At 51.6% G+C, this 12,777-nt stretch overlaps 1 protein-coding gene across 1 annotated transcript; it reads left to right on the forward strand.

Moving 5' to 3' along the window:
- The first annotated feature begins 134 nt into the window (after positions 1-134).
- On the forward strand, positions 135-5,658 carry LINGO4 (leucine rich repeat and Ig domain containing 4). The gene is made up of 2 exons (XM_043877763.1): positions 135-785; positions 3,208-5,658. Exons 1-2 carry the CDS (start codon positions 325-327, stop codon positions 5,003-5,005), a joined length of 2,259 nt encoding a protein of 752 aa, XP_043733698.1. The 5' UTR covers positions 135-324; the 3' UTR covers positions 5,006-5,658.
- The last annotated feature ends 7,119 nt before the right edge of the window (positions 5,659-12,777 follow it).

The raw sequence follows: 12,777 nt of genomic DNA on the forward strand, positions 1-12,777 counted from the left end.
TGTGTCAGGTGGGAGGAGCCTTAATGAAGGTTATCCTAGTACTTCTCTGAAACCTCATTTCTGCATGAGGACCCAGGTTCCTAGCCCAGGCAGCCATCAACACTGTAAAGATGCTAGCCCCCAACCCTGAGCCATCCCCCATAGAGGTGAGGGAGCTGACTATCAGGAACGCCCCCCCCAACACCACTGAAGCAATCTCAGACTAAGCACCACAGCGGGTGCTCTGGACTGAGAACTTCCCCCACAAATGATACCCACAGGGGACATTGAGAATGAGAGGTGGCACAGAATCGCCCGGCATTTGGGAGACTGAACGATAACCCTATGCAGAGTGCCCGGCCAGCCCCAGAGCTCGCCAGGGGGAGTCAGGATGCCCAAGAGACTCTATGGAGCTGCCAACCCTCCCACCCCTGGGGCTCCAAGCCTCCCCCTGCGCTCCCTCCCCTCCACGGCCAGCCTGTAGTGGCGACTGCTGCAGCCCTCCCTGGTTGCTTTATTTATTTATTTTGCACCAACAGGGTTGCTGCAGACTCATTCTCGCCCGGTTTAAAAAGAGAGAGAGGAAAAAAAAAAAAAAAAAAGGAGAAATGCTTTCTGGCTCTTCTGTCTACCTCGGTCTTGGCAGCAGGCAGCCGCAGCAGCAATAGCAGCGGCGGCCCGGCAGGCGGGCAGGCGGGGAGTGAGGTACACGGGGAGGTGCGGGCCGAGGGGCAGCTTGAATGGGACGGGCCCCCAGCCCTGGACAGATGCAGCGCCCAACTTGATGCCACCCTCCGGCTTCTCTGGTAAGTGCCCCCACCTCCTGTCCTGGAGCTGCAGCTGCCCTTCTCCATAACATGCTCAGAGACAAGGCCAGACCCATGAGGGCTAGAGGGTTTGTGCCCACTCCACCCCCAGCCCACCATTGATCTTGGCCCCTTAGGACTCTGATGGGAAAAGTAAGATGTCCCAGGTGCCCCTGGGCAGAAGGACTCCAAGGAGATCTCCCTCCATTTCCCAGGTGCTCTCTCTACTTCTGGGAAGGATTATTTTGCAATCAGTGTGAATATTCCAGAGATCTTTCCTCCAGGAGCCCCCTCCACATGTAGTTTCCCATGCTTCACTCAGGTCTGCTTTAAAGAGGCCATCCAGGATCAAATGTGTCCCTGGACTGGCACACAGAGACAAGAAGAAGAAAGCACCCTGCTTCTTGAGGGTGATGCCCCTGGACCCCAGCCCACATGAGGGGAGAAAGAAGTGGTTCTGACACCTATCTCTTCCTGCACAGTGGCCGGGAGCCAGTCCCATAGCCACGGAGCTTGGCAAAGGAAGTTTGTGATTACATTAGCCACCTTTAAAGAGAAGGGGGCTGGAGCTGCCAGCCCCTGGTCTGGCGGGCTCTGGAGACTAAGAGGATGCTCACAAGAGTGGGAAGGAGGGAAGCTGGGTTACACGCTTCACTGCACTTTTGCTCAATGCAGGAAAGAAGGAAGAGCAGGAACTGCAGCAGTAGTGATAAAGAGCTAGCTGTCAGGTGGACTTCCCAGGACAGGCACTGGGGGAGGGGGGCAGGGATGAGGGAAGCTGGGACATTGCTCCCTGGAGAACTCTTAGCATGCCATCCATACCTGTTAGGTTGGGAACAGAGGAGCCTGCTCAGTAGCCTCAGCTGAGCCATTCTTTCTCATGCCCAAGCCCCAGAACAGTGTCCCACACCCCTTGCTCTTTCGGTCTCTTTCTGCAGTTCCTGAACTACTATGGTCCTCTGAAATAGCTGTAGGGTAGCCACCTGAATGATCCTTGTGGGAGGGGGTACAGTGTGGGAAATAAAGGGGAAAAAAAATCACACTCTCTCTTAAACTGTCTTTCCTAAGTTCCACCTGGGAGAAAATGGTCCATGTGGTAGAAAGTTGACATCATAGGGCCCAGAAAGACAGAAGTCTGAAAGGTCAAAGGTGACTGGGATATGCAGCTAGAAAGAAACCCAGGCCTCCTGCTTCCCAGGGAGCATTAGTTTGCTCTTGTCCTATCTCTGCAGCCATCCCTTGCCAATTTCAGTACCTCCCCTCTCTTGGGGTCCCAGTGGTCATTGAACAGGGTGGGTCCATGGGATCTTTTCTCCTCTGTCACCTCGTTCAGTCTCCAGTGGTCATCATAATCACCATCTTCCTAATTTTGCCCAGGCACCTGGCACCCAGAAACTTACTTTAAGTTGACAGGCTGGGCACACAGCCTGTGCGGAGATCTCCCATGCCAGCCAAGGGCCTGCCTACTCCCACCACGGTATCTGGTCAGACACTGTCCCTCCTCACTCGTCTATGCCTCCCTGGCTCCCAGTGTGTCTCTTGTGCATTTCTCAGGCAACAGAGGCCAAAGGCAACAAGAGATCTCTCTCAGACTCCCACACTGGGTTTGAATCAAAACACCATGGAGGGGCATGAGAGAAGCCTAAGTCTGAGGGCCAAGCAAATAATGCTCAGGCCTCTCTTGGGTCCCTTACACCGCAACGTCATCCACAGAGGAGGTGGGCTGCCCTTGGGGCCCTGGTGAGGGATTCATGTGTGCTTTGTATCCTCTGCCACATTTAATGTGCAGCTTGGCTGTCATCCATAAGGCGTTCTGGGGAGATTGCCTCGTGTTAGTCTGGGGCCTCGGGCCCTGGGCCAGGCTGGAGGAGGGCAGAGAGGCAGTGAGTGGAGCCTGGGGGGCCAAATTGAGGCCCACATGCTTCCCAGGCGTGGATGACTTAGTCAAGGTGAGGCCTCTCTCCGATCAGGATCCGGGGATATGACCCCCTTAAGCCTTAGACAAAGCTGTGGGCAGATAAAATGAGAGAAGGGTGGGCAGAGAGGGACAGGGCAGAGACTAGGAGAGCAGCTGTCCGGAGAAGGGACCTGGGTATTTCTGGATCTCTGAGATAGAGGGAAACTCAAAAGTTACTTCCCTGCTGCTTCCTGTCATGTTCCCATAAAACCTTCCCCACTGGACTAGGGTTCCATGAGCTAGTAAGCACTTGGCCTGTTACCCAGGGGTGGTGGAGGGGAGTAGAGAGTCCCCAGAAATGAGGCTCCAGGGGATATATGCCAGAATCTCTCCTGTGTCTGCACACCACCTGGCCACGCTGAGACAGGTAACTCAATCCCTCTCCTCTATGGAGGCTCAGGGAAATCCATGGTACCCATCATCTGAGCCACTTTCCAAAAAGGGCCATGTCATCCTCTGTTCCAGGAGCAAAGAGGGCATGGCTGTGGCCACAGCTCCAAAGCAAGCCTGGCCCCCATGGCCCCCCGTCTTTTTCCTGCTCCTCCTGCCGGCGGTGGGGAGCAGCGGCACCTGCCCCGCTGTGTGTGACTGCACCTCCCACCCCCAGGCCGTGCTGTGTGCCCACCGGCGACTGGAGGCTGTCCCGGGGGGACTCCCACGAGACACCGAGTTCCTGGACCTGAGTGGGAACCGCCTGTGGGGGCTTCAGCAGGGAATGCTGTCCCGCCTGGGCCAGCTCCGGGAACTGGACCTGAGCTACAACCAGCTCTCCACCCTGGAGCCGGGGGCCTTCCATGGCCTGCACAGCCTGCTCACCCTGAGGCTGCAGGGCAACCGGCTGCGAATCATGGGGCCCGGGGTCTTCTCGGGCCTGTCTGCCCTCACACTGCTGGACCTTCGCCTCAACCAGATCGTCCTCTTCCTTGACGGCGCTTTCAGGGAGCTAGGCAGCCTCCAGCAGCTGGAGGTTGGGGACAACCACCTGGTGTTTGTGGCTCCGGGAGCCTTTGCCGGGTTGGCCAAGCTGAGCACCCTCACCCTGGAGCGCTGCAACCTCAGCACTGTGCCTGGCCCAGCCCTGGCACGTCTCCCGGCACTGGGGGCCCTGAGGCTCCGAGAATTGGACATCGGGCGGCTGCCAGCGGGAGCACTGCGGGGGCTGGGGCAGCTAAGGGAGCTGGAGATCCACCACTGGCCATCTCTGGAGGCTCTGGAGCCAGGGAGCCTGGGCGGGCTCAATCTCAGCAGCCTGGCCATCACCCACTGCAATCTGAGCTCGGTGCCCTTCCAAGCACTGCACCACCTGAGCTTCCTCAGGGTCTTGGATCTTTCTCGGAACCCCATCTCGGCCATCCCAGCACGGAGGCTCAGTTCCCTGGTGCGGCTCCAGGAGCTCCGGCTGTCGGGTGCCTGCCTCACCTCCATCGCGGCACACGCCTTCCACGGCTTGACAGCCTTCCACCTCCTGGATGTGGCAGACAACGCCCTTCAGACACTGGAGGAAGCAGCCTTCCCTTCTCCAGACAAACTGGTCACCCTGAGGCTGTCAGGCAACCCCCTGACCTGTGACTGCCGCCTCCTCTGGCTGCTCCGGCTCCGCCGCCGCCTGGACTTTGGCTCTACCCCACCTGCCTGTGCTGGCCCCCAGCATGTCCAGGGGAAAAGCCTGAGGGAGTTTTCAGACATCCTACCTCCAGGGCACTTCACCTGCCGACCAGCCCTGATCCGAAAATCCGGGCCGCGCTGGGTCATGGCTGAGGAGGGGGGGCATGCTGTTTTCTCCTGCTCTGGAGATGGGGACCCAGCCCCCACCATCTCCTGGATGAGGCCTCAGGGGGCTCGGCTGGGGAGGGCTGGGAGAGTGAGGGTCCTACAGGATGGGACGCTGGAGATCCGCTCTGTGCAGCTCCGGGATAGAGGGGCCTATGTCTGTGTGGTCAGCAACGTGGCAGGGAATGACTCCCTGAGGACCTGGCTGGAAGTGATCCAAGTTGAACCACTGAATGGCACTCTCTCTGACCCCAACATCACCTCACCAGGGATCCCAGGGCCTTTCTTTTTGGACGGCAGAGGCATAGCTATGGTGCTGGCAGTTGGCTTCCTCCCATTCCTCACTTCAGTGACCCTCTGCTTTGGCCTCATTGCCCTCTGGAGCAAAGGCAAAGGCCGGGTCAAACATCACATGACCTTCGACTTTGTGGCACCTCGGACCTCTGGGGATAAGAACTCTGGGGGTAACCGGGTCACTGCCAAGCTCTTCTGACCTTTCCTTCCACAGTGGGGCCTCATCTAGGCCAGCTTCAGATACCACAATGGGAGAGAACCAAGGCTGCTCAGACTGGACGTTCATCCCAAACGGCCCAGATCTTCCCCACCTCCTGCCCACACCATTCCAGCAACAGATGCTGCCTCCTCATAGCCTGCCTCTTCAGGCTTTTGCAGTTTAAGGGTAGCATTGTCATCTCTTCCCTGAGGGTCCCAGGAAACGGAAGGTGTAGATCCTGTAGTCAGCCCAGCCCTACCCACACACCACATACAAAGCAGGAACTATAACCCTCCAGTCTGCTAAACTCGACTTCCTTCACACACACTTATACATACCCTTAATAACCAATACCAATTGCCAACCGCAGCGATAAGGCTACTTCAGGGTTGGAGCTGGAAAGTGCAACTGCTTCTTGGAGTCTGCTCCGTATCCAGGTGGTGTCTCTCTCTCCCTCTTGCTGCTCTGTCCCCTCTCTAGGCACAAGGAACTAGGGCCAATGACCGCAAGCTAAAGGGAAGAGGATGTGACGGGGGAGTGGGGAATGGGGGGTGGGCAGACTACATGCTGGCACTGGGTCTGCATGAGCCCCCACCCCCGCCATGTCATTAAAGCTGCTGTCCTATCATTAAACCTGCTATCAAAAGGCCATGACAGTGGCAGCCACAACTAAATGTGATCGCTCGAGTTTTCTTTACTTCAGTCTTTTCCACCCCTTCTTTCTGTCAGAATCCTGCTTCCTACCCTTCTGCCTGCCTATTAAACCTATAACCCAGTGACCTTGCCTGAATCTAATGAGCCTGACAGCCAAAGGTTTATGCAAAAGGTTGCCCGCCATGCCTGAAAAGATCAGCACCCCCAGTCCAGTTCCATGTCAGCCCTTTCCTCTGCGTGCTCCATCTCCAGAGATGGAGCAGAGAGTCTCTGCCTTCCAAAGGATCCTTCTGCAGAAATTCCAACCCAGGACACCCAGCTCCTCCCCTTTCTTTCTCATTCTGGTTGGACTCTCCCTACCATTCCTGTTTTGCAGATCCCTAGTGCCCTTGGTCGGAGAAGGCAATGGCACCCCACTCTAGGACTCTTTCCTGGAAAATCCCATGGATGGAGGAGACTGGTAGGCTGCAGTCCATGGGGTCACCAAGAATCGGACATGACTGAGTGACTTCACTTTCACTTTTCACTTTCATGCACTGGAGAAGGAAATGGCAACCCACTCCAGTGTTCTTGCCTGGAGAATCTCAGGGACAGGGTAGCGTGGTGGGCTGACGTCTATGGGGTCACACAGAGTCGGACACAACTGAAGTGACTTAGCAGTAGCAGCAGCAGTGCCCTTGGTGGAAAGCAAGAGAACCTCCACAAAATGCTAACAAAAATGAGAATCCGCAGCTGTCAAAGGAGAGAGACCCAGAACACAACAGGACTAGGTTTGGAGGAGCAAGGTGGGAGGGGCACTGCAAGCTCTAGTGAAAAGTGGAGGGAAGAAGGAGCAGCAGGAACTGCACGCCTTTCCGCTGTCCTTATGGAGACCCCAGATGCTGAGGTGGAGTGGGAGGAGAAGATGCTGACTGCCTCTGAATGTGCTTCAGAGAGGGCAAAGCAGTGCCAGAAAAAGTGGAGATGCTGCGAGCTCAAGAGAGGTAGGAGGAGTCTCAGCATCATAGGAGCGAAAGGAGAGGAAAGGAGCTGGGAGGAGGGACCAAGAAGTGGAGAGTCACGAGGTCCCGGGGAGCCTCTCTTTCTCCTTCCCTCTCTCTCTGCAGCAGCATCTGCACAGCATCCTCAGTTCCCCTCCATCTTCTGGGCCCCCACCTATCCCTCACCCAACAATCTGCAAGCATCATCAGCTTCCGAGCCATTCCTGCTGTCATAGTCCTTGCTCTGGGGAGACTCTACTCCCAGCCCGAACTATCCCTGACAGGGGAGAGAAGCCGGTGCCGTGTGGAGGCAGCCAGACTTCACCAGTAGGCAAACTCTTCAACGGGGCAGAGGTGGGAATGTGGGGGTGGGGTGGGGAGGACGCAGAGGTGAATGTGAAACCCAGCAGTTTGGAGAGTGAGGCTGGGGAATCAGGCAATCTTGAGTACCCTGGAGCCTCCAACCCTGCCCCCCACTGCACAGACAGTTCTCTTAGCCTTGCAGCAACCTCTCCTCTCCAGGTTATAAGACACCAGAAAGGTTCCCCTGGGGCACACCCCTCTTCCCCCATCTCCAAAATCTTCCACCAGCTGCTTGTTAGATTGGGACTCGGAGGACAGGTGCTAGAAATTCTCATTTCGATTGTGCACACTGCAATGCAGAAAAGGGCAGGAACAGCATTGCGGTTCAGAGAAATCTTCTCTGGGAAGCACCCCCACCCTGAGGCAGTGGGGAACAGATGACATGTGTCTAGATCAGGAGCTGCTGTTGCCTGAGCCCCACAGCCTCCAGAGCAGCCCAGGAGAAACAGACTGCAAGTCACTTGTGCTGTGCTGTGCCGAGTCGCTCCGTCGTGTCCAACTCTTTTCGACCCCAAGGACTGTAGCCTGCCAGGCTCCTCTGTCCATGGGGATTCTCCAGACAAGAATACTGGAATGGGTTGCCATGCCCTCCTCCAGGGGATCTTCCCAACCCAGGGATCAAACCCAAGTCTCCCGCATTGCAGCTGGATTCTTTACCAGTTGAGCTACCAGGGAAATCCCGCGAGTCACTTAGGTGATTTCAAATTTTCTGGTATCATATTGAAAAAAAAAAGCAACAGATACAATTAATTTTAAGACTATAGTTTATTCAACCCAGTGTACCCAAACTATGATCATTTTCAACATGTTACCAATATAAAAATGAGTGATGAAATATTCCACATTATTTTTTCATACTAGGCCTTTGAAACAGCATATCCTTTACACTTATGGCACATTCCAATTTGGTAACTAAATTTTCGCCAGAAATATCTGGTCTGTATTTAGGTTTCATAAAATTCACTGTTGAAAAAATCAACTCATATATCCAAGTTGTTCCAACCATATTAAAAGTTTTCTAGGGACTTCCCTGGTAGTCCAGTGGTTAAGACTCTGTGCTTCCACTGTAGGGGGGCATGGTTCCAATTCCTGGTTAGGGAACTAAGATACCACGTGTAGCTCGGTGTAGCCAAAAAAAGTTTTCCATAAATAAATACTGGTTTTAACACTTAAATTAACTGAAATGAAATAAATTTTAAATTCCACTCCTCAGTCACACCAGCTATATTCAAGTGTTCATTAGCTACATGTAGCCAGTGGCTACTATATTAGACAACACAGCTCCAGATGTTATAACTCTAGGTGTAGACTAGGGCCTCCTCAGCATAGGTAGGAAAAGTATTCCTCCCCCAAAATACATTCAACCTAGAGGAGATGCCTGTGGGGCTCCCCCACCCCCACTACCACCCCTTGCTCTCCTGATACAGCCTTTCCAGAACACCTTCAAGGAGTGACACTAATTACTGTAACAAGGTTCCTGGGATGAGCACTTGTACCACAGCTTGTACCATCATCAGTAAGCCAACTGCTTACCTCACCTGTCTGGAAAGGCTGCTTTAGCTGGGGTGGGGGTGGGGGGTTGTGGTGGTATGTGTCTGTGTGTGGACAAGTGTGTGATGACAACTGAAGACATGGGCAAGTGGTATGTGTGTATGTGCAGGAATGTTATGGTCCACATCACAGGCACCCCAATGCCAGCTCTCCCCTGGGGTGACAGCCATGGAGATAGAAAAGAAATAACACTTATTTTATATAAGTGGTTATATGTAGGATTTCTAATTTAACCCTCACATCAACCCTATAAGATAGGGAATCTTGGCTGATGGAACTAAAGGTCAGGTAGACTAAGTAACATGCTCGAGTACATAGAGCTAATTAGTAAGGGAGCTGCTTCTGAATTAGGGCTGTCTGACTCAAAAGCCAAATGCTTTCCACGACATTGTCATTCAGCTCCAGTCACTGCTCTCATTACCCGCTTCCCCAGGGTCTCTCAGCTGCAGGAACTGACCTGTGAGAAAGGTAAAATCCAGGGGACATCCTCCGCCCCACCTACTCTGACCAACTCTTAAGGAAAACTGGGGTCAGTTGTTGATCCTCACTTTCTTTCAGTAACTCTAATGCACCTGATTCGGGAAGCAGAGGATCAGTTGTTGGTTTTTAATCTTTTTTTCTCAATCTCCTCTCCCAATGTCCTTACCTCTGCCCCAGGGACCAGCAGAAAGGAGCAGAAATTCCAGAAATCAGATGAAATGCCTGGATGCCAGCAATACAGCCTCTTGTGATTAAAAATGGAGGCTTCAGATTTCATAGGTGCTTTTCAGAGTCCTAAGCTCAACAACCTCTTAAGTTATAGCGCGCCAGCTCAGGAATTTCCAGTATAGTGGGACGATTGGTGAACTGCTTTACTCTCGAGAAGAATTCAGCTCTATTCACCTGCCTACTCCTGCTTGAGAGAACCTTCCTGAGGTCATCCTGCCCAATCCTCTCTCTACCCCTCCTCTCTTTCATTTCAGACACGATCTCATCTAATTAAGCTAAGAGAAGTTTGGACCCAAAGACATTCTGGCAGCACTTCCACACTCCCTATTTTGGTTCCTGAGATATTCTAATTTCCCTACGGCCTTTGCTGGGCTGTTTTCCTGATTCAAAGGCAGAGCATGCTGCAAGGCAATGATCCTTAACTTTGAGAGTTACAGACCCCTGTGAGAATACCTGGTGCATGCAACGGACAAAAATGCTTCTAGAACCTCTGCTGGGAGAAGCCTCAGGTGGCAGGGAGAAAGGTGAAGGCTTAGGCTGCCTGTGCTCTCCAGGTCCATTAGCGGCAAAGAGAAAAGGCTAGGAAGGGCTATGGTGTGAAGTAGCTAATTGCTTAAGTAAGAGCAAGTGATAGGACAGATCCTACAAGAAAAGGTACTGTTGCCTCCAGCTGCTCTGCTCCCCTCCCCGCCACCATTTTCCCCGCAGCATCTATCTCTCAGAGAGATGCAGGAAGCTTTGGGTAGGACTTTTGCTCTAAGAAGTCAGTGTGGTGGTGATGCAGGCTGGAGAGTGTGTGAGATAAAGAACTCCTGAATCCTCTTCCTCCAAACTGCTTTGTAAAGGGGAATTAAGGAGGAAGACTTCGAGCTGGATGGTGGTGGCCAAGGAGGCTGAGAAGAGTGTCTCTCTCCTAGGACACCTGCCACAACTCATTAATCTGACCTAAAGACAGAAGAGTAGCACCAGCATAATTTCTGATACTAAGACCCATGCTCCCAGTTGCTGGTTTCTGGTGAAGACCCTTGAGTGATGGGGCGAATCCTACAATGGGCAGAGCCACTGTGTTGTTTTCCAAAACCTCAGATAGAGAAGCATTTGAATGGTTTGCATGTTGTCCAAGAAGGGAACTCTGTAAGCAGCAGGCTCTGGAACTACTGTATTGAGAAGCCCTCCCTGTCCAGCCCTCTAGCTAAAGTCTACTTCCCTGCTTTGCCTTGTGGAGTGGAAACAGCTGCCCACTGAATTCTGGGCCACCCACACTTTAACTAGTTTCACCTGCTGCCACCTACACCTTGTTCAGAATACTCTTCAAGGAAATAAAATGGACTCTTTAGGACTGGAGATGAGAATAAAGAAATCACAATTCACCCAGTCCCAATTTGTCCTATGTCGTCTTCTTTTTACTGTGACTTTTTTTGTTATGCAAGTATTTTTTATTTTTATGTAGCTGAATTTGTTAGCATTTTCTTTGATAACTTCTAGGTTTCATATCATATTTAGAAAAGCCTCCTACCATCTAAGATTATTTAAAAATTATCATATGTTTTCTTTACTCTTATAATGTCCTTTTTGTATATGTAAGTATTTAGTTCACCTGGAATTTATTTGGGTGTTAAGGTGTGAAATAGAGATCCAATTTTGTATCGTGTGCTAAGTCACCTCAGTTGTGTCCAACTTGTTACAGCCCTATGGACTGTAGCCCACCCAGGCTCCTCTGTCCATGGAACTCTCCAGGCAAGAATACTGGAGTGGGTAGCCATTCTGTTCTTTGGGGAATCAGGATCTTCCCGAACCCAGGGGATCAAACTCACACCTCTTACCTGTCCTACACTGGCAGAGGGGTTCTTTACCACTAGCGCCACCTGGGAAGCTTTTATCCAACCCTTATCAGATATCCAAAGTATATGAACAGACAATTTACAGAAAAATATAATTGCCACTTAAACATACTAAGAGATGCTCAACCTTATAAGAGAAATGAAAATTAAAACTGCAGTGAGATGCCATTTACACTACCAGATTGTCAAAAATCCAAAAGTTTTATAACAGGCTGTATAAGCTTGCTGATGGCACAGAAAACTGTAAAACACCTGTAGAAGGCAATTTGTCAATATCATACTTACCAAATCCTTTTCAAATGCTGTTGGTGGAATGTAAATGAGAAAAATCTTTGTGGAAGAAAAGAGAATTTGTGAAATTGTATATAGCTAAGTTAAAAAAAAAAAACAATACACACACTTGTCAGACTTAAATGTTTGCAGCCCTAAATATTTACTGTACAGATATACAAGAGACAAACAAAATATACTTGGGTATCAATATAATGTTAAAGGACTGATTGAATAAACCTTAATACATGCCTCAAGCTTGCTGCGAAACTTAACTACTAGGCAGATACCTATGTGCTGCTACAGAAAAATATCTGGACCATGCAAGAAGAAATTGCAAAATAGTCATTTTTAACATGTTATCAACTGGATAATATATATAAATTTAACATATGCATATTATAGAAATCTTGTGGAAAATCCACAAGAATCTGGTAAAAACCGGGTTGCTTCTTTTAAGGATGAGAAACCTGTTCATTCCTTGGTAGAATGTACATGTATTACTTATTCAAAACACATATATTTTTTAGATTAATACAAAACTGAAAACTGAGGCTCAATGGCATCTCCTTAGTTAACTAAACACATAATCTTGCATTTATTTTACAAACATTTACTGCGTGCTTATCATGTGCCAGGCATTGTGATAGAAGCTGGTGCGAAGATTCCCACATTACATGGAACGCCCAACCCCTGCCCGCAGGGTGAGCCCCTAATGCGGGGCGGGGACTGGCGGCGGGGAAGGGTCGGGGCCGCCTCGCGAGGCTCTCCGCCGTTCTGAGAGGGTAGCAGGGCCCAACCGTCCATAACGGTCCAAGTACCCAGGCGGCGACTGGAATACACTCTTCCAAAGCAAACCGCCGTCTGCATCCCCTTCCTCGCCCCCACAGAAACGGCCCCCTACCCGCAGCTTGTGCCTTCGCGCCAGTAGCCTTGACCGGTCTCCCTTTAAACCCCAGGGAAGGGTTGGGCCCCTGATGCCCGAACTACCCCCAGCTCCCTTACCACGCGTTGCCCCGAACTTGGGTCCTTCATCTCTCCTGCTGTGTGGTGTCAGTCGTCGTGTGTTCACTCCTCGACAGAGAAATAGAGATCCTCACGCTCTGCGGCGCAATTCCTTCCGCTTGGCTTTTTCTTCATCTCTACAAAGCCTTTTTAATGTTTTCCCACGGGATGAGGCGGGGGTACGTTTTTCTTGTCTCATGAGTCTCTGTCATGATATGCGGACCGATCGAGGCAAAGTATCCCCCGTCAGGAGGCGGCTTCCCCAATGGTCACTGGGTTGTAGAGTGCCACTGGCTTTGTACAAAAGCACTAATTTTGTGCGGTGATGCGATTGCGTGATTCCACCCCCTTGCACCTCCGGAGCGTTGATTTACACCTCCCACGCCCACCTCAGTGGAAG

This window comes from Cervus elaphus, chromosome 20 (assembly GCF_910594005.1).
Source record: "Cervus elaphus chromosome 20, mCerEla1.1, whole genome shotgun sequence".
Classification (NCBI taxonomy): Eukaryota; Metazoa; Chordata; class Mammalia; order Artiodactyla; family Cervidae; genus Cervus; species Cervus elaphus.

Coding starts and splice junctions, on each gene's coding strand:
- LINGO4 (XM_043877763.1), top strand. CDS start 325: ATGCAGAGTGCCCGGCCAGCCCCAGAGCTCGCCAGGGGGAGTCAGGAT. Junction 786..3,207: donor GCCACCCTCCGGCTTCTCTG/GTAAGTGCCCCC, acceptor CCTCTGTTCCAG/GAGCAAAGAGGGCATGGCTG.